At 41.1% G+C, this 18,822-nt stretch overlaps 1 protein-coding gene across 3 annotated transcripts in view; it reads right to left on the bottom strand.

Moving 5' to 3' along the window:
* TSHZ2 (teashirt zinc finger homeobox 2) overlaps positions 1-12,383 on the bottom strand; it is a 392,283-nt gene extending 379,900 nt beyond the window's left edge. For all 3 annotated transcript variants that reach the window (XM_060772094.2, XM_060772095.2, XM_060772093.2), the window contains exon 1: positions 11,791-12,383. In XM_060772094.2, coding sequence (XP_060628077.2) covers positions 11,791-11,830 — 40 coding nt within the window. In that variant the 5' untranslated portion in view covers positions 11,831-12,383. The remainder of the gene's footprint in view (positions 1-11,790) is intronic.
* Positions 12,384-18,822: the final 6,439 nt, after the last annotated feature.

Raw genomic sequence — 18,822 nt, 5'->3', positions numbered from 1 at the left:
CCAGATTTGGTGTTGTTGAGCAAATTAGTATGAACAATTGTGGGAAGTTGAGCATCCATTAATGGGGAAAGCATACTATTGGAATGAACAATTATTTGTCCCCTGATATTGGATAACACTCAATTTTGTTTCCCTTGCTAAGCACCTTCCACAGTTGGCCCCTGTGATGTCATTTCTGGAGAATGCTCTACTCGTCTTGGTATAGGCTGGAAACTTAAGGGCTGAGCCAATGTCATATAGTTTTCCACAAGTGTTACTGAGAGTGCTGAAAAGATGTTTCTCCTTCTCAATGATTTTTCATACCATAAATCTTTTGGGGGGAAAGAAAACCTCAGATACAACACATTCAGTCTTAGTTGTGTTCAGTGCCGATACCATATCATTAAGGAAGTTTGTGTGTCTATTTTGTGAGCTCACACCAAATTTTACTGCTGCTCCCATTGCAGTTACTATGAGCTGAATGGGAACTCTGTTGCTACAGGACCTCAATTCAGCATCAGCAGGGATTCTGTTCAACTCAGAACAGCTTTGGTGTGAATGGTGTAAAAATCCAGAATTAATTTGTCATGCCTATGGTGGTGGATCTGCCAGCTGCCCTGGCATGTCACTAAATTGGATGTAGGGCTACAATGTTGTTTTACATGCTTCTTCATCTCAGCAACATCAAAACATTGTTTTATATCAGATCAGACTATACGTATCCATCTAGGCTTGTATTATTTTGGATGTCTCCAAAGTAGCTGCTAGGGGCCCCTTGGGTCACCTATCTGGACTTTATAGCAAGACATGCAAATTACTGCATTTTAGGGTTTTCCTGTGTAAAGTATATGACTCAATAACAATGTATAACCCTTCCATACCAAAAAAGAACAATTGAAAGAACAAATGGTGCTCAAGCAACAAAAGGAAGCAAACCAACAAAATGGCAAAACAGTTTTCAGTAAACATTCCTACCCTACTGAAATTACTAAAATTGTCCATTTCAGATGTTAAAAAGCAAATTTCAAACATAAAAAACATTATAGCACGCTTAATTGCATATTTACAGCCATGAACATATGGAAGCCCGGTGCTTCTGATCAATCACATGCCAATCCGGTTTTGAGAGCACTGATGCTAAAAAGAACTTCCAATTTGAAGACATATGATGCTGCCAATTTATTGTGCTAAACAGGGTTTTTCCAATTATCTGTGTCTCGATGGGGCAGAACTCTTTGTATGCCACCTAAATTTCCACGATGAAATAAAGGCAGAATAAAACTACACCAAATAATATCATTATGTTAATTAATATCAAAGGCACAGCAAACTGCTTGAGTTTAACACTGATTTTAAAGAACTTTCTATTAAATGGTTATTTGGGTTAAATCCTACACCTGCTTACTCTGCAGTAAGGCTCTTTGAACTCATGGGGACTTTGGTTTTCTTATTTATTTATTACATGCATTTCTATCTCGCCCTTCTCCCCACAAGGGGACTCATAACTTATAACCTCATCACACTAGAGAATGAATCCACTTTAAATGCAGTTGCTGTCTCCTGAAGAATTCTGGGATTTGTAGTATACAGCCTTTAACAGCCTCACTAAACTACAAGCTCCAGAATTATGCAGAAGGCAGAAACCGGATTTAAAGTGGATTCATTCTCTAGTGTGAAAGTAGTCATGAGTCTACACTATCAATTTGGTCATCTTTGAAGACAAAATAAGACCACATATCTATCTCACCTGCTTAGAAAGTATAGGATACTATTAAAACCCTCGGCAATGATGAAACCACAAGTGCTAAGAGATGCTTTTAGAAGCTGATTCATTCATTTCAAAATGGATTTTATTGGGATAGAATTGATAAAAATTGTTTGTTTTCTGGTGAAATCATTTACCTTTGTTATTTTACTTGCAAAATGTATACCCTCCTCCCAATTCCATATTCTGAATGTCCAGATTGAACTCCTTTAAAACAGGTGCCATGTTTTTTTCTCAAAAAAAAAATATTCCTAACTCCCATTCTGCAATTAAATGAAATGATAATCTCCATAACGATAAAATCACAAATGTGCCCTATTGAACAATATGGTATGAAGTGTTCCTCATTCACTACCCCATTCCATACCCCCATTTTTTTGTTTTCTTGTTGAATAGAAGAAGTTTTCCATCTAAATGGCATGAAAAGGGGAAAGAAAGACCAGAGATATACACACAAGCTATTAACCTCTGCATTCAAATGCATTTGATTCAATCCAAAGTGTTTGTTCCTTTTTTTCTTTTCTAAACACATTTATACTAAGAGCCTGAAATCACACGGTGGATTTTGACGGATATAATTATTTTCATTAAAATTACAAACAGCATGATGTTTCTTTTCCAAGGCAAACTGTACAGGAATCTTATAGAAAAGAGGCCAAATACTGTAAGTAGGAGTGACGCTTAGGGAATATCTAATAGCATTTTCTTGCAGCAATATACAAGAAAATTTCTTTACAAGTTAAGATCAGCTGCATCGTATGCTGGATATTTAAGTGTGCATTGGGGAAGGGACAAGAACTGAGAAATTATTTTTTAAAATAACTATTTTTGTAAGCCAGTATACAAATCCTGGAGGAAAATGGGGCCTTTTCTCTTCTACATACACAAAGCTAAGCACAACAGGTTTTTCAATTAAATTAGTCTTTCGAGAGTGATACAGGAAGAACCAAAAGCTTCTTAAAAACCTTATTGCTTCACATATTTGCCACCTGGGGCTATGGACCTGTTTTTTTCCCAGTAAAAAGTTTCTGGTGCAGCACCGTTGTTGTTTTCCGACATGCCCGATTTTAACGGTTATTCGAGATGGATCATGCTATTTCCACACGTTCAGTGGCTCTGCTTTTCCATAACCATTTATGGTAGAAGACGGCGCCTATCACAGTCCCTTTTGCATCATGAACAACTTTAATGAGGTAGGGTATCATTAGATGATAGCACTTTTATGCTGAATGCAAGGAGAGAATATAGGCACTTACCAAGCAAAGAGCAAGACAGAGAAATAATAGATACAATATACAGAGATGAAAGAGAAAAGACGGCATCTCATTTCCATTAATACAATAAAAATGCAGCATTAATGCTGCAACTTTTTCCTTAGAATATTTTTCCTACCCAATAAAGTTGAACAATATTATGCTTATCATCACAAAGGGCTGGGGGGGGGGGCAAGGTACACTTCTCCTATGCCTTACTCATGCGTAAGCATTCCACTACAGCTCTTGACTATTTAATATGTTTGAACTGAATGGCTTCTGTTCAGTAGCTTCAAAAAATTCACCCAATGAACTTTGAAACAGCTCCTGAAAATGGGTGATGGAATGAATTAGAAGGGAATATCTGCATAGGGAAAAAAAACGCAAAGCAACCTCAATGAAAGAACTCGCTTACTGCTTTTTCAACCATTTATGCCACAAGTACAAGCATGCTAAGACTTTACTATGTGAAGACTTAATCTTTTTTTTTTCTCTAAAGAGTGAACTGTTGCTTTGTTCTTTAAGAAAAGAACAATCTGAAGTTGTCCTGAGCTGATTCATTCATGTATTAATTTTCATTTCTCAAAATCCGAAGGTTAAGCTTCACATGAGTTACATTGTTAGTGCTGGAGTTCCCTATAAGCCTAGGATATGTGTAGGAATATCCATGTTAAGAATAGCTGGACTGGAGCAGTGGGGACAAATATGTAGGCCTTCCTTAAAGAAATTCAGTTTAGCTCACCATGTTTACTGGAGAATATTAAATAGTACAACAGCAGGTCATATATAATTAAAATTAATTTTCTCTCGAGTTTTTAGTACGTTTTTGAAGGGTTGGGCAAAAAAGACCCTCTTTATCCTTTTAATATAACCCTTTATTACAATTTTTACCTCCCAGTACTATTTTTCTAGCTATTTTTTAAAATCTATCCTTTGAAGGGAAAAAAAGTGTAACAATCAACAGTACTTACCAAAGGAAAGCTAAAAGGGGAACATTAGATTTTGTCTGTGACCCATTTCCTCAAGAAATCTGGCAAAGACACCATTCCCTACTTTTGGGGTTTTTGTTTTTTTTTCCCCCAGCATGAAGGTATTTCTAGCTCACACAAAACTATGTTAAGCAACTGTTTGAAAAAGAACTAAAATCATTCAAAATACCAAGTGCCTTACATCACAGGTCAACAGTATAAAAGAGGAAATAGTGTTTTTAAATTTCAGAACCTAAACTGCACTTTGCAAAGCCAGAGGGAAGGAAAGGGAGGCATCGGAGGTTTGCAATATTTAGATCCCCCTTCCTAGAAAGCTGGTGTTGCAAATCCCACACACGCTGCCCTTTTATTGGACCTTCTGAAGGCTGCTCTGCCTTTTGTCCCATTACCACACAGGAAGAAAGATACGCTACAATTTTATTTTTCCTGTTTGTACAGATATTAAAAATATAGTGTTGGGGGGGGGGGGTGTCACAGTAGCATTTCTAATTGAAGTAAAACCCCATAGTATTAATATCATTGATCTGGAAACACAGCTATAGGACCGTAAAGAGAACCAGACCTCTCCAAGGATTCTACAAAGGAAGCTCGACAGGAAGGCTAAAGGCAAAGTATATTTCATGCCAAAACTCTCAACAATCTTCTTTTTTTTAGATTAAAGGTCTAATCCTATATTCCTCACAATGCCAGGTCTTGCAGTGAAGGCAAGGCAGCACTCCTATATAAATCAACAGCAAACCCTGAGTGGAATGCATTCCATGAGACAAAGGTCAGCTAGACTGGACACACAAATCCACAAATTCTCTGACACACTTTTAAAAAATGATAAATCTATCATTACAATTTGTCAAAGTACTAAAAATAAAACTTCCCCCAACGTGCTTCCAGCTGGCTCAAATGTCAGGATCCTCAAACCATCCTGCTGCTTGTGGGAGCATGTCCTGGAAGTACAAACTTTACAAATGTCTTTAATTTCAAAAAGAGAGATGCCTTAATAAAACTAACAAAGGGCTATTTTCATAGTCAGACCTTATGAAAAGGAGTGTAGTGTAATGTGCCACCCACACATCTCCCCCTGTCTGCAATATAATCTGAAAGACTCTAATTGAAGAGGTTTTCTTTTATTTTGTTCTGGTAATATACACACAGTCACATTTCCCTACTAATATGTCACCTGAAAATTGGATCTGATTCCTCTGAAAATTAACACTTGGGTTATTAAATTTTGAACAATAGCTTAATGCAAATTGTTGTTCTGTTTTTCCGAGGTGTTTAAACAACATGAGTTCTTCATCTGCTCAGGCCAAGTAACCCACAAATGGAAGAAAATAATTATATCAAATTCAGACTGGGATAGACTTGAACAAATTTAAGGGAGCGAGGAAAATTAGAAAAAAGGTCTCTTGGATTGTACCAAATTGCACTTGGAAGTTAAATACAAAGCAATGGCAGTAACTGAGAAGGACGTTTTAATGAATCTGGTCAGATTTCTGGGGAAGTATATGAATACTTCTAATTGTAAACATTGGGATCTGTCCATCCAAGTCACTCAAACATTGGTTTGAATGTGTGTGTATTAGCAATTTCTTGAAATGCAACAAAAATATAAATTCTCAAAACATATACTCATGAACTAAATGTTTACATTTCATGGGAGTTGGAAAGAGATATGAAACTGAGAAAGACTAGTTTTAGACATGTTGGCAGTTAGTGGCTACTTCTTGATGGGGCAATGGATCTGTTCACAGAGCAAATTAGTGATACCATCCAGCAGATAATTTTATCTCTTTTTTATCAGAAGTCTATCCTTTTTTGTTTTCTCATATTTCTAAAACCAACAATAGTTTTACTGTCCTGCTGAGAATAGAACAACCAGCCTTTACTGTTCTGAGGGAAGTAGGATTAATACTCTGTATTGAGACAACCAAAGAAAATCACCCAGATTATACTGCAATTCTTACTGAGCTTTACAAGAGAAGGCCACAAAAAGTCAAAAGCAGGCTAGTATCTTTTGCCTAGTCCAGCTTAAGGAGGCTAAGTGAATATCCTTTTCCTGAAGCCTCTAAAAATAATCATGGAAGAAAAATGCTGTGATTCATTCAAAATAAAGAAGGAAACACATATTATTTATAGCACACGTACATTTGAAAGGCACAGAAGTATAAATTCAGAGTAGGGAAGATGAAAGATTGGTCCTACACAGAACTAGAACAAGTCATTTTGCTGTCTGAGGCAAAAGCTAAAATGGCATCCTCTGCCCATTTGAATTACCGAGTCCTGCTGGATTCATAGTGATATGACATTATCTACTACCACACCTGAAGAAGCACCTATTTAGAAGGCTCAATCATGCCATGTTACTCATGTGCCCCTTCCACTGTGGAGGTCACCAGAAACAAATGGAGAGCACTGACTGACACCACTGAATGTTAGGGCAGGCCCTCCTTTGGATAAAGTGCATGCTACTACATCTATCTGAAAGGCCCAGGTTTCAATTCTCACTCCTTTATGACGTTCCATAGCAGCCATTTTCACAGTCTAACAAACAGATATCAACCACTTGTTGTGACCAGAAATAAAATTTCCTTCTGTGGACTGAAGAATAGGAGAGGACCGGGGAGGGGGGAGGGGGCTTCTTTCTAGTAGTTCAAATGAGGTTGATAAAAGGTCAGTATCCCTCAAGTCATGCTTTGCCCGTAGTGCCTCAAAACAACTCTGTACACATGTTATGTCTTATGATTCTTGGAAACAAGTATTCGGGAGACTTTGACCACAGATCAAAATTGTTGAGTGGTAAAAGTGCTGGCTACACACTTCACAGACTTCTGACACACAAGTGGCTCCCTGTAACTCTTGCCAGCCACAACTTGCATATCAGAAAGAAATTGAGGCATTTGTCTTATCCCAAAACACAATCCGTATGTTATCTAATAGGGGGATAAGACTGCTGAGAGACATGTTACTCATCTGAGAACCCAAAAGTCTTTACTTTTGGTGCACAGTTTGAGTTTCATACCATCTGCCCATGCAGTGATATAGGGAGATAGCATTCTGATGCAAGAAACATTTGGATGTTTTTGAGGTGGACCTCCTTTTCTGAAAGAGGATAAGAAAGGGACTCTGCAAAGTTTTATTGCACCATGCAGGATCTATCTTGTCCAAAACCCAGTTTTATTATCTTCCTAATAGTAGGGACGAGAGTTAACATTATTTTTGTATGCCTCTCTCCCTGACACCATGCACCAGGCCAAAGTGTTTGCTAAGTTTGCCCAAAAGAATGCAGATTGCCTTGTCTGAATGGATTTTAATAAGTGGTACTATTAATGTGCAAATTGCAACTTTTAAGTAATGATTGCTAATAGCCTTATGTTTACTGCCACACAAGGACTTTCATGAAAACAAAATCTGCATTATTCATTTCTAGCTCAAGTAAACAAAGTGAACACACCTGGTTGTGCTCTCTCTCTCTCTCTCTCTCTCTGGTACCTGGAGTTTTTGTTTCTTAAACAGACCCAATAGAGAGAGAGAGAGAGAGAGGAGAACTAAAGAGGGGCAAAAAAGAAAAGCATTAAGTCCAGAATTATATTCACTAGCAATGAGCAGCAAATTCATGATTTGCAAAATAAAATATGCACATCTCAACAAGCTGTAGGAGGAGAGGAGAGCTTAATCCTGTGGAATTGGGTTTGAAAGCTATTTCCGATACAGAGAAATAAAAATGGAATTAACATATCAATTCAGTCTTAGTCCTAGCTTTTCCTTTCCCCTCAATTGTGTTGGGTCATGCAATGGCTGCTCCCCAGAGACAGCTGCATTTATTTTTATATAATTCAGCAAAACATGGTCGGCCTGATGCTCATCTTTCTCACCACAATGTAATCCCATTGGCTACAGGAGAATCCCTCCTGTCTCAGAGTCATGGGAGAAGAAGGGAATCGGACCGACAGTCTGCAAAGCACCTTGGGCTCTTTGGGGATGGAAGATAACAATGCACATGTAATATATCATTACAAATAAATGTATGATGTAATGTCAGGCACTAACCTAAAAATATTCAAACATCTGCTTCAAGAATTATGCAGACAATAGTGAAAAAGGAAGAACAATGCTGATGAAAAATGAGTCAAGGGGAACATATGTGTTTGACATCGCTGTTTTCCTGACTCAGAGAGTACGATTTTTTTAATGAGTTAAGGACAAAATGTGCGATCATCAAACCTAAATATCCATACACACACCCACGTATCTACTTGCACCACCAGGTTTCATTACCACATTCCTTAACACATGATAGAGGATCTCATGGCTTAGAAATTAATAATGGGGAAGGGGAAATTCACCATGTAGGTAGATTTTCATCAAGCAGCTGGACAACCCTGCTGATTCACTTGCTTGTTCTCTCTAACCTTTACATTGTTCATTAATCAAATGAGAAACCTGCTTTCGAAGTCAACGCTTGGACATAATTATTTACAGTTGGGCATAGTATTTAATTTCAGGCATAGAACAAGGCAGCCACTTCCAGAATGATACCATTTACTATTCTTCTACCTTTGGAGGCTAACTGCCTAAGAAAGTTGTAAACTTTTCTGAGAAAGTGAGCCCAAAACTATAACCGAACTGGCCTTGAATAGACCATTTCATATATAGAGCTTCTTGCATTCTGTTAAAAAATATCTTGCATATAAAGAAAGGGCAGCTAGGATGTGTGCTAAACCTTTGTGGAACCAATTATTTTGTCCACCCCTTCCTCATTTCCTTCAGGTCCTTAAACTGTATTTATCTAATATTTTAAAAGTATTTTGAAGAGGAGTTTTAGAAATATCTCTATTTAATCTTTTACACATTTAATGTCACTTCAGTCCCGTGTGAGTGGAAAGGCAGTAGATAAATGACTTTAATAGGACAGAACTGTTAAGCTAGAGCTAGGGAAATGAAAGTAAACTTACTACAATGTCTAGAGCAATGTTGCTTAGTCCTTATAGACAGAACACGTAAACCCAACACAAAAATTGTACAGGGAGGGTACAAAATTGTTTAATATACTGGATGAATCTGAACTTTTGTCGCAGAATCAGCTAACTCACACTCTGAGACTGTATGGAATAGAAACTAAACAAAATTATAAAAGGAAGACTTGAAAGTGAACTATATAGTACTTTGGACAGAAAAATTACTGATTGGGATACAGGCAAGTCCTTCAAAGTGCTACTCAGTTGTCTGAAAACCTTTCCAAAAATTGCATCAAAATGATGATCAAGGGAGTGGCACATTGGATGAAGACTAAGACTGCTAACTAACTAGAAGGATGTGACCAAATATGAGCTGGTTATTTCACAATATTGTTATTTCCCATATGGCACGTCACACTTTTCTTTTCCTTCATATTCCCTTCTCCCAAATCCTAGCACACTTGGAAAAGCAAGCAAATTAATCAATAGGAGAACACATTTGCAGAAATGACACCTATACTTTGAAGACCCAATAGCTGGGAAAATAACGGTTGTCTATACTTGCAGGAAAAATAATTTTTTGAGTTATTAGAGTCTTAATAATTAAATGAGGGTGTTCAGAAGGTAAAAGGCTTTTTCAAATTGTTTTACTTTTAGAATCTAAAGTATCTTATATTTCTAGGAAAAATTGACACACACACACACACATATACACAAAAGCAATCCAGGTCCTATCTATATGTGGTGATAATGTAAAAGCTTGCACCTCTATGTTGTCTGTCAAAACAGTAGACCGACCATCCTAAAACTATGGTCTTACTTATATTCATTGATGTTGCTTAGGCAAATCTTCTAAGAAACCACACCAAAGAATCTTTAGATTGCAATCATTTTCTTTGATGCTTGTTTTCTGAAATAAATGTGAGAATGCATGTGTCTCGCTGTTCGATGAATCAAAGTAAACATGTGAAGTGTATTTTTCTGAGAAAAGTAAAAAAAAAATGTAGCAGTGGGTTAAGTTTGTAAAAGTTTTCCTTCCTCTTCCAAATTGATTTCTACTTCTGGAAAGTATCTAAACATTCCCGTTGAAGTTTGTTTCCAATGTTTATGTTGAAATGTTCCCACATGTTAAAGTATAATATAGAAATGTAAGATAGTAATTGATTTTCCCTAGGTGAAGGAGTCCGAGATAGGTTTTGCTTTATTGGGGTTTTTTTTTAACTGCTTACTTTTACTACACAGCTCTAAATCTAACTGAACACAAAGGAAAAGAAGAAGTAAAAAATCCCACCCACATTAAAGCCAAACAAGATAATAATTGTGCATGTCTGGCTAAGAGATTTGAGAGGGCAAGGCTTGCGTCACAAGCACTCAGGTTACCATAGTGAGTGATTTATTGATATATATCAAGAATGAATAGATCAAAGGCAGCAAGATGACAGGTGATCAATCAAATGTCAAATCAAAGCTGGCAATCAACTGGAAACCTGATTTTTTTTCCAGTGGGTGGGTCTGGTGACAGAAAAATGAACTTTCATGCTGCACTGCCCAGAAAGAAAATCAGAGCAAACTATTTTCCTCGCTCTTTGAAAACAATTAAACAACCGTGTATTTAAACACACACAAACACACACACACACACATGTATATAGAAAGATAAGCAAGGTAAACTCAACCTACTTTGAAAGAGATTGATTCTACAGACCTATCTGTAGCCCATTTCCTTCCACCCCTAAACTTTTTTAAATATGCACTTCCTCACCCTTTGATTCTCCAGAAACCCAAGAGTAAAGGAACATTTCCCTTGGAAAGTTGGAGACTGCTTCAGCGCCTTCCAAAAGCAGCCCTAAAGTTGCCTTTGACCCTTGCACGGCCTTTAAAGGAGGGGGGGGGCTCTATAAACTTGAATCATAACGTGCAAGGGAGGAAGCTGGAAAGATGGACTTGATGGGAACCTAAGGGGCTGCCTCCCAAACCGTCAAAATGCTCCGTTTGTTTCCTGTGGAGTTCTCCCGCACCCACCCAGCCCCCTCCATCACATTTCCAGGAATGATCAAAGGTTTGAACTTCAACCAAAGGGTTGATCAACAGAGACAAGCCAGTCACTTCCCCCTCTCCTCCTACTCGTCTGTTTTATCACAAACACAGAGGCACACAAGCGCCAGAAAAACCAGGCTCGAGGAAAAGGCAATCTTCATGGATTGTTTTGGAAATAGTCTTGCCTTGCCTTTTTAATTTCCCAACGCAGTGCATTGCGAAACAGAACCCAACAGCTCCTCGTCTCTCTGCTGAGGATGCAATGTTATTATCACCATCAATGGGTTGGGGGGGGGGAGGCAGGAAGGGGCACGAGGAGGGGAAAGAGGTGAGAAACCAAGCGGAAGAAAGTTGGGGGGAGGACAACAAAAGTTTAAGAAGGAGCCCAAGGATGGCAGCGCCAAGCCAAGACCAGGCGGCGAATCACACCCCTCTTTTTTCGAAAACAGCCTCCCAAAAAAAGAGAGCGGGAAGGGGGGGGGGGGAGAGAGAGAGAGAGAGAGAGATTGAGAGAGAGAGAGAGAGAGAGAGAGAGAGAAGAGCCCCGAGCACCAAAGGCCAGCCAGGGCCGGGTTTCGCCTGCAAAGAGATGGATCCGACCTTGCTCCAGGTGCGTAAGAGAGAGACAGAGGCAAGAGAGGGAAGGGAGGAAGGCAGGAGGGAAGAGCTCCAAAAATATCAAGCTGCGGTCCAAATCAGGATCCAGAGAAAAAAGAAGAAGGGGAGGACTTTCCGACTCAAGCGTGCTGGTGAGGGGGGAGAAGGAGGAAAGAAGGGAGGCTGTGCCAAAGCCCAGCAGCGCTGCCTTGCCTTACCTGCTGCCCGTTTGGGTGCCTGCTGTTTCCTCCTTGGCATCGCGGTACTTTCCCCAGCCGCACTCCTCTTCCTCAGGCTCGCGGGGCTTGCTTTCGCTTGCCGGCTCTCCCTCGTCGCGCGTGGATGTGGATGTGGATGCGGCTGTGGAGGGTCCCCCTCCCTCCTTCTTTCCTTCCTTCCTTGCCCGATCTTCCTTCTCTCCGCTCTTCTTCTCCTTTTGCCCCCCTTGCCTTGCCCTCGTCTCCTTCTCGGCTCCTTTTTGGCACTTCACGGACGAGATCAACCTGTTCTCCGGATTGCCAAGATTTCCCCCTTAAGGAGAGATCTTGTGTCCGGGAGGAAGAGGGGAGGGGGGCTGTCTTGTTTCCTTTAGGAAGGGGGGGATCTCTAGTTTGCTTGGAACTGTTGCAAGACTTGCTTTGAGACAAACCTCCAAGGCGAAAGCAGGACTTAAGAGGGGGAGAGAGAATGTTGCTCAAAGTGGATCAATCAATCAAGAAGAGAGAGTTGGTTTGGAAAGGAGCTCGGGGTGTGTGTGTGTGTGTCGGGAGGGGAGTTGTTCTTGCCTTGCCCCCTGCCTCTCACCCCCTTTCTCTCTCTCTCTCTTTCTCTCTTTCTTTCTGTTCTTTGGCACCCCCCCCCCTCCTTTTCCTCCTCCTCCTCCTCCTCTCGCCGCCTCTTTGCGCGTCGCTCTCTTATGGCGGATGGGTGAGTGTTTGCTGAGAAAACTGCAGGTTTGTTGCTGTCAGATGCCAGGTTGTGAGTGATAGGGGAAGAGGACAGACAAGCTTGGGATGGGAGGGGAGCGAGCGGGTGCGCGGTTGAAGGGAAGGGAAGGGAAGGGATGGGAAGGGAAGGGATGGGGGGGGGGGCAGTGTCCGCACACACTCACATCCACGTGCGCGCACGCGGGCGGGGACGCGCCTTCACACTCGCCTGCACGCTCGCCATCCCCGATGAACACACACACACACAGACAGACAGACACACGGAAAGGGAGAGAGAGAGACACACACACACACAGGCAGGGCGAGGCGATGCCAGCAAACATCGATCCACTGAGCAAACTGTACATTAACAAACTCCTCCTCCGCGACCTGATGACAGGATGAAATTTACTCCCGAGCCCGACAGAAGGCAGTCAGTTTATTAAAGAGACAGGGCTTTGCAGATTGCCGCCACTTCTGGGAAGGAGCACAGAAGGAACGCCTGGGTTTGGGGGAGAGACATGGGACCCCCCTGTTCCTAGCAAGCCCTGCGGAGGTGCCATCCTGTCCTGGGATCCCCCCCCCCCCTTTGCTTTCCAGCCCGTCCTCCAAGACACATACCTTGACTGGCTCCTTCCTCTCCCTTCCAGTTTAGCTCTGGTTCTGCTCACTGGAGAAAAACATGGAAAGCAGGCATGGGCAAAGTTGGGCCCTCCAGGTGTTTTGGACTTCAACTTCCTTCAACTCCCTCAGTCCAAATCACTTGGAGGCAGGGATGTAGTCAACGCGAGAAGGCCTTACTGGTACATTATTTAAACTGCTATGTTTATTCATATCATGATCTGATCACCATACTCAATATATCCCATATGTATGGGGGTATTGGGGTAATGATACAAAAGTTTTGCTAGGGTAGACCCTCTTTCACTCAGACTCAGACTCAGCCCCCCCCCCCCCCCCCCAATCCTGGCTACGGGCCTGCCTGGAGGGACCAAGTTTGCCCATACCTGCACTGGCATATATGGCAGTGTGGGCTCAGACAACCCATTTCAAAGCAGATATTGTAGGATTTCCTGCCTTGATATCCTGGGTTATATAGCTGTGTGGAAGGGCCCTCAGCCTTCCTCTGGGGCTGAGAAAGTGTGACTTGCTCGAGGCCATCCAGTAGAGATTCAAACTCAAGTCCCCAGAGTCCCAGTCATGCTGGTACATGAACCAAACTGAGGGCTCTTCCACGCAGCCATATAACCCAGGATATCAAGGCAGGAAATCCCACAATATCTGCTTTGAATTGGGTTATCTGAGTCCACTTCCATATATGCCAGTTCAAAGCAGATAATGTGGGATTTCTTGCCTTAATATTCTGGGTCATATGGCTGTGTAGAAGGGGCCCTGGGTTATCTGAACCCACACTCAAGATAATGTGGGATTTTCTGTCTCAAAATTCTGGGATATAGGGCTGTGTGGAAGGCCCCTAGTCTCCATTGTCACCTTCTCAGCTGCTCCAAGTGGCAGGAAACTGGAATCTCTAGACAGGATCATGATACAAGAAACCTGGTGGTGAGAGGGACAAGGAAAGGGCCTGAGGAATGGTGGGAATTGAAGTCCAAAACACTAGGAGGGCCCAAGTTTGCCCATGCCTGATGTAGTGGCTTTCTTATGCAATGACTTCTAGGCAGGCTTTAGGACGGTGCTTCTCAACCTTCCTAATGCTGTGACCCCTCATGTTGTGGTGACCCCCCAACCATAACATTATTTTCGTTGCTACTTCATGACTGTAAATTTGCTACTGTTATGAATGTAATGTAAATATCTGTTATGCAGGATGTATTTTCATTCACTGGACCAAATTTGGCATAAATACCCAATATGTCCAAATTTAATACTGGTGGGATTGATTTTGTCATTTGGGTGTTGTAGTTGCTGGAATTTATTGCTAACCTATAATGAAAGAGCATTCGGAACTCCACCAATGATGGAATTGAACCAAACTTGGCACACAGAACTCCCATGACCAACGGAAAATACTGGAAGGGTTTGGTGGGAATTGACCTTGAGTTTTGGAGTTGTAGTTTACCTACACCCAGAGAGCACTGTGGACTCAAAAATGATGGATCTGGACCAAACTTGGCATGAATATTCAATGTGCCTAAATTTGAACACTGGTGGTGTTTTGGGGAAATAGCTCTTGATATTTGGGAGTTGTGGTTTCTGGGATTTATAGTTCATTTACAATCAAAGAGCATTCTGTTTCCAAACAGGAAGAGAAGAACAGGGGGTGAAATTTTCAGCCTTCTCTGCCAAAGGGGTCCCTAAGACCACCAGAAATACATGTTTTCTGATTGCCTTTGGCAACCCCTCTGAAACCCCCTCTCACGGCCCTCCATGAGTCCCAACCCCCAGGTTGAGAAAAAACCACCTTAGGACAAAGGCTGGTCTTTTGGGACCACTTTGGAGCATGTTTCAAGTGCTCACCCAAAGGAAAGTTTTTGGCGATCCTAACCAAAGACAGACAGTGCCAAAAAGATCCCACCCTGCATCATTCAATTATATAACACTCCAGTTAAAAGACAACAAGCCCTTCTTATCCAAGGACTTGGAAACATGCCATTTTATTACACCACTGTACATAGTAGGACTTGATCATCCATGGATTTTGGTATCCACGTGGATCCTGGGACCAAACCCCAGTGCATTGCTATCTTCACTCTTTCTTTTTCCTAAAAAAATAAAAGCAAATCAGTCTCTTATTGGTTTCTTTCTGCTTTCTCTCCGTCTGTCACACGTACACAATTGGAGGATGGTACATGATAAAGTTCTCTCTTTTCCCACACTTTTGAAAATAGATTGCTGACAAGTTCTCACCGTCAGAAAGGCACCCAGGAGGTGTTGGGTTGCCTCTGGAACAAACTGTGTGAAGTTTCCTTTTATTTCCTTTTTCTCTGTTTCACCCAGGTGTTTGGCAGTGATAGGCAGATGGAGGCTGTAGCTGCTTATGTTCAGTTGTGTACTGAAAGAAAACTCCTCAGAGTGGAAAAGCAGCATGGAAATACAGTTGGGAACGAGGGCCAAAAGGGGGAATAGGGCCAAACTCAACCATCACCTATTACTTCCAAAGTGGGCGAATGAACTCATGAAGCACACATGTGTCCATGGGGCAAGAACATGCATGCACACAGTATTTCTCTCTGCATGTCCTTAAAATTGCATGTGTGTTGCTTTATCTGTTGCTAGTTCTGGCATGCTTACAGCTTACACATGATTTATCCACCTGGAAGTGATAACCCTAAATGAAATCATCTTGTGTGAAGTGGCCCGAAGAAGGAAGTAACATTGCAGTTCTACTTATCTGAGAGTTCTCCAGACATATTGAAAACATCTGGAGAAGCCGCGGTTTGGATCCTATTGACATTCAGCTGCCTTGAGACACAAGGTACAGAGTAGGGCTACTAATAGCCTTGTGAAGAGCAAAGTAGCCCAAGACAGAAATTGGCGAGAATTTTATTTCACTTTGGGTTTTTAATACTAATTTGACCAATTTACCAAGATTCACACATTTTTTTTCCTCCAATGCAGTTGCATTGTCACCAGCAAGCAGTTCCTTCCAAGAGGTCTGCTGGCAATGTTGTATTTCTGGTCACATGGCTTGGCAACAAAAACCATTTTGACCAGAAGTACAATGTGTCCAGCCTGTGTGAGCAAGTAGCTTGCCGACATTGACACAGCAATGGGTCCACTGACAGTGTGGACAGTGGATCAGGGTGGATCCAGTCCAATCCCCTTATCATACCACCCAAACTACAGGCTCAGATCAGAGTTTCTTGAAAGCTCCAGAATAAATCCTGTATCCCATTGGCACAAATTAATGATTGGATGCAGAGGTTCTACTGCAAATCCAGCTGTGCACATATGGACTCTCTGCAGCAGCTGAGTAGTAAGTTCACTTTATTTTGATCATGCAGATATAGCTTCAGTCTACTTCCTTGGCTGCATAGTTTCCAAAAGCTTATGCCATCATCTTTGTTTTCTCAGGGCCCTTACACACAGCTATATAACCCAGAATATCAAAGCAGAAAATACCACAATATATGCTTTGAACTGAATTGTCTGAGTCCACACTGCCATATATTCCAGTTCAAAGCAGATAATGTGGAATTTTATTCAGCTGTGTGGAAGGGACCCCAGTTATTCTCTAAAGTGCTGCAAGAACTCTCTGCCTAAAATTTTAATATATTTGTCCATCAAGGCCCAAATATTTGAGTGCTTAACTCTGTAAAAGTCTGGGTTTGAATCCTTGTGTATTCAACTGCAGTAGTGCTGAGTTGCTGCCACTCTTTTTGTGGGAAACACTGCATTGTTAACACCTTAAGCAGGTGGTGTATGATCTTTTCTATGCTTCAGATATTGATACCTAATTGAATTTGGCCAGGATAATTGTGTTATAACAGTCTAAATGCTGGACAAGTATGCTGAGAGACATATGGATTCCCCTAAGACTAACTGGGTGACCTTGGACAAGTCACACACTCCCAGCCTCAGAAGAAGGCAATAAGAAACATTTTCCTGAATAAATCTTGGTAGGAAAACCTTTTGTGATAGGTTTCTCTTAGGGCTAGCATAAGTTGGAAATGTCTTGAATTGTGTTTCCATTTATTTTTAAAATTAATTTTAAAAATTTTGTATTTTTAAAACAAAAATCAATGATTTCCATATATTCAGGGTTGGTATGTGCTTTAAGGCAGCCATATGTTTGAAACAATTAGAAGGCATACAACAGCAAGTATGTTTCACTTAACATTTTATGAAATTTACCAGCTTCTGTGATTTCTATATATTTAAAGCAGAAATAATTTGAAATATGAATGTGGGGGAAAGAGCAAATATTTATTTATTTATTTCTCATATTTATACTGCACTCCTCTCACCCCGAGGGGGACTCAGAGTGGCTTACAGACTGGGCACTTCGGTGTCACATCATAATATAAAAAGATATAAAATACAACACACTAAAACATCAAGAAAATAAGCATACAAATACATAAACTGTTAAAACCTGTTGAAACAATATAATGAAAATCGTGGTCATCCTTTATGTTGCTGCATATCAATTTTGTCAATTCTGTGTTGCACTATTCCCGAATGCCTGATCCCAGAACCACGACTTAGTTTTTTTCTCTCCTAAAGACAAGGAGGGAGGGGGCTGATCTAATATTGTTGGAGAGGAAGTTCCATAGTCGAGGGGCCACCATTGAGAAAGCCCTGCCCCTCATCCCCACCATTCACACTTGTGACGGGGGTGGGACTGAGAACAGGGCATCCCCAGCAGGTTTTAATACTCTAGCAGGTTCATAGGGGGAGATACGTTCAGACAGGTAAGTTGGACTGGAACTGTTTAGGGTTTTATAGGCTAAAGGCAGCACTTTGAATTGTGCCTGTTAGCAAACTGGCAGCCAGTGGAGCTGTCGTAACTGGAGGGTTGTATGCTCCCTATACACAACTCCAGTAAGGACCTTTCTGCCACCCACTGGACTACTTGGAGCTTCTGGACAGTTTTCAGAGGCAACCCTGTTGTTGCATACTCTGAATAAAACACTGAACATTCCAGCTATGAAATCATTGGTTTGCTCTTGTTAAATCATTCTCTTCACACTTTACTCTGTCTATTGCATATAATGAAACAGGCTTCAGTCTACAAATCATGTTTGGTGAACCTGTGTAGATATAAGTTGTGTTACTCATATGGAGTGGCCTTTTTTGAACAATGTGGAACAGACTTACTCATCTGATGGTGATGGTAGTGGAGTCCTTCATGCGGTGCCATTGCAGATGTGTGGTGATACAACTACAGCCATCTGTCAACACACATTGCAGATGACATCTGTCCATTGCACATTGTATATTATTCAATCAGGTTATAGTAATTGATCAGGTATCATATGTTACCTTACAGAAACATTATCCAATATTAAGTGTGTGACATAATAGCACAATGTATCTCTGCTGGTTGATATTTACATTATGCAGAGACAATGTCGGATCTCAACCAATGCATGTTAGCCAAGATTATTATTGTTAATGAAAAAACTACACAGAAATTATTCAAGGCTAGTATGCACTACCAGAATGAAGTTATACATCTTTCAATGGGCTGTAAGCACGAGCCCCCAGTGGCACAATGGGTTAAAACCATGTGCTGGCAGGATTGCTGACTGACAGGTCACTGGTTTGAATCCGGGGAAAGTGGGTTGAGCTCTCTCTGTTAGCTCCAGCTTCCCATGTGGAGACATGAAAGAAGCCTCCCACAAGGATGGCATTTATTTATCA

This window comes from Anolis sagrei, chromosome 4 (assembly GCF_037176765.1).
Source record: "Anolis sagrei isolate rAnoSag1 chromosome 4, rAnoSag1.mat, whole genome shotgun sequence".
Classification (NCBI taxonomy): Eukaryota; Metazoa; Chordata; class Lepidosauria; order Squamata; family Dactyloidae; genus Anolis; species Anolis sagrei.
The sequence above is the reverse complement of the archived record's forward strand: the minus strand, read 5'-3'. Positions and strand labels throughout refer to the sequence as shown.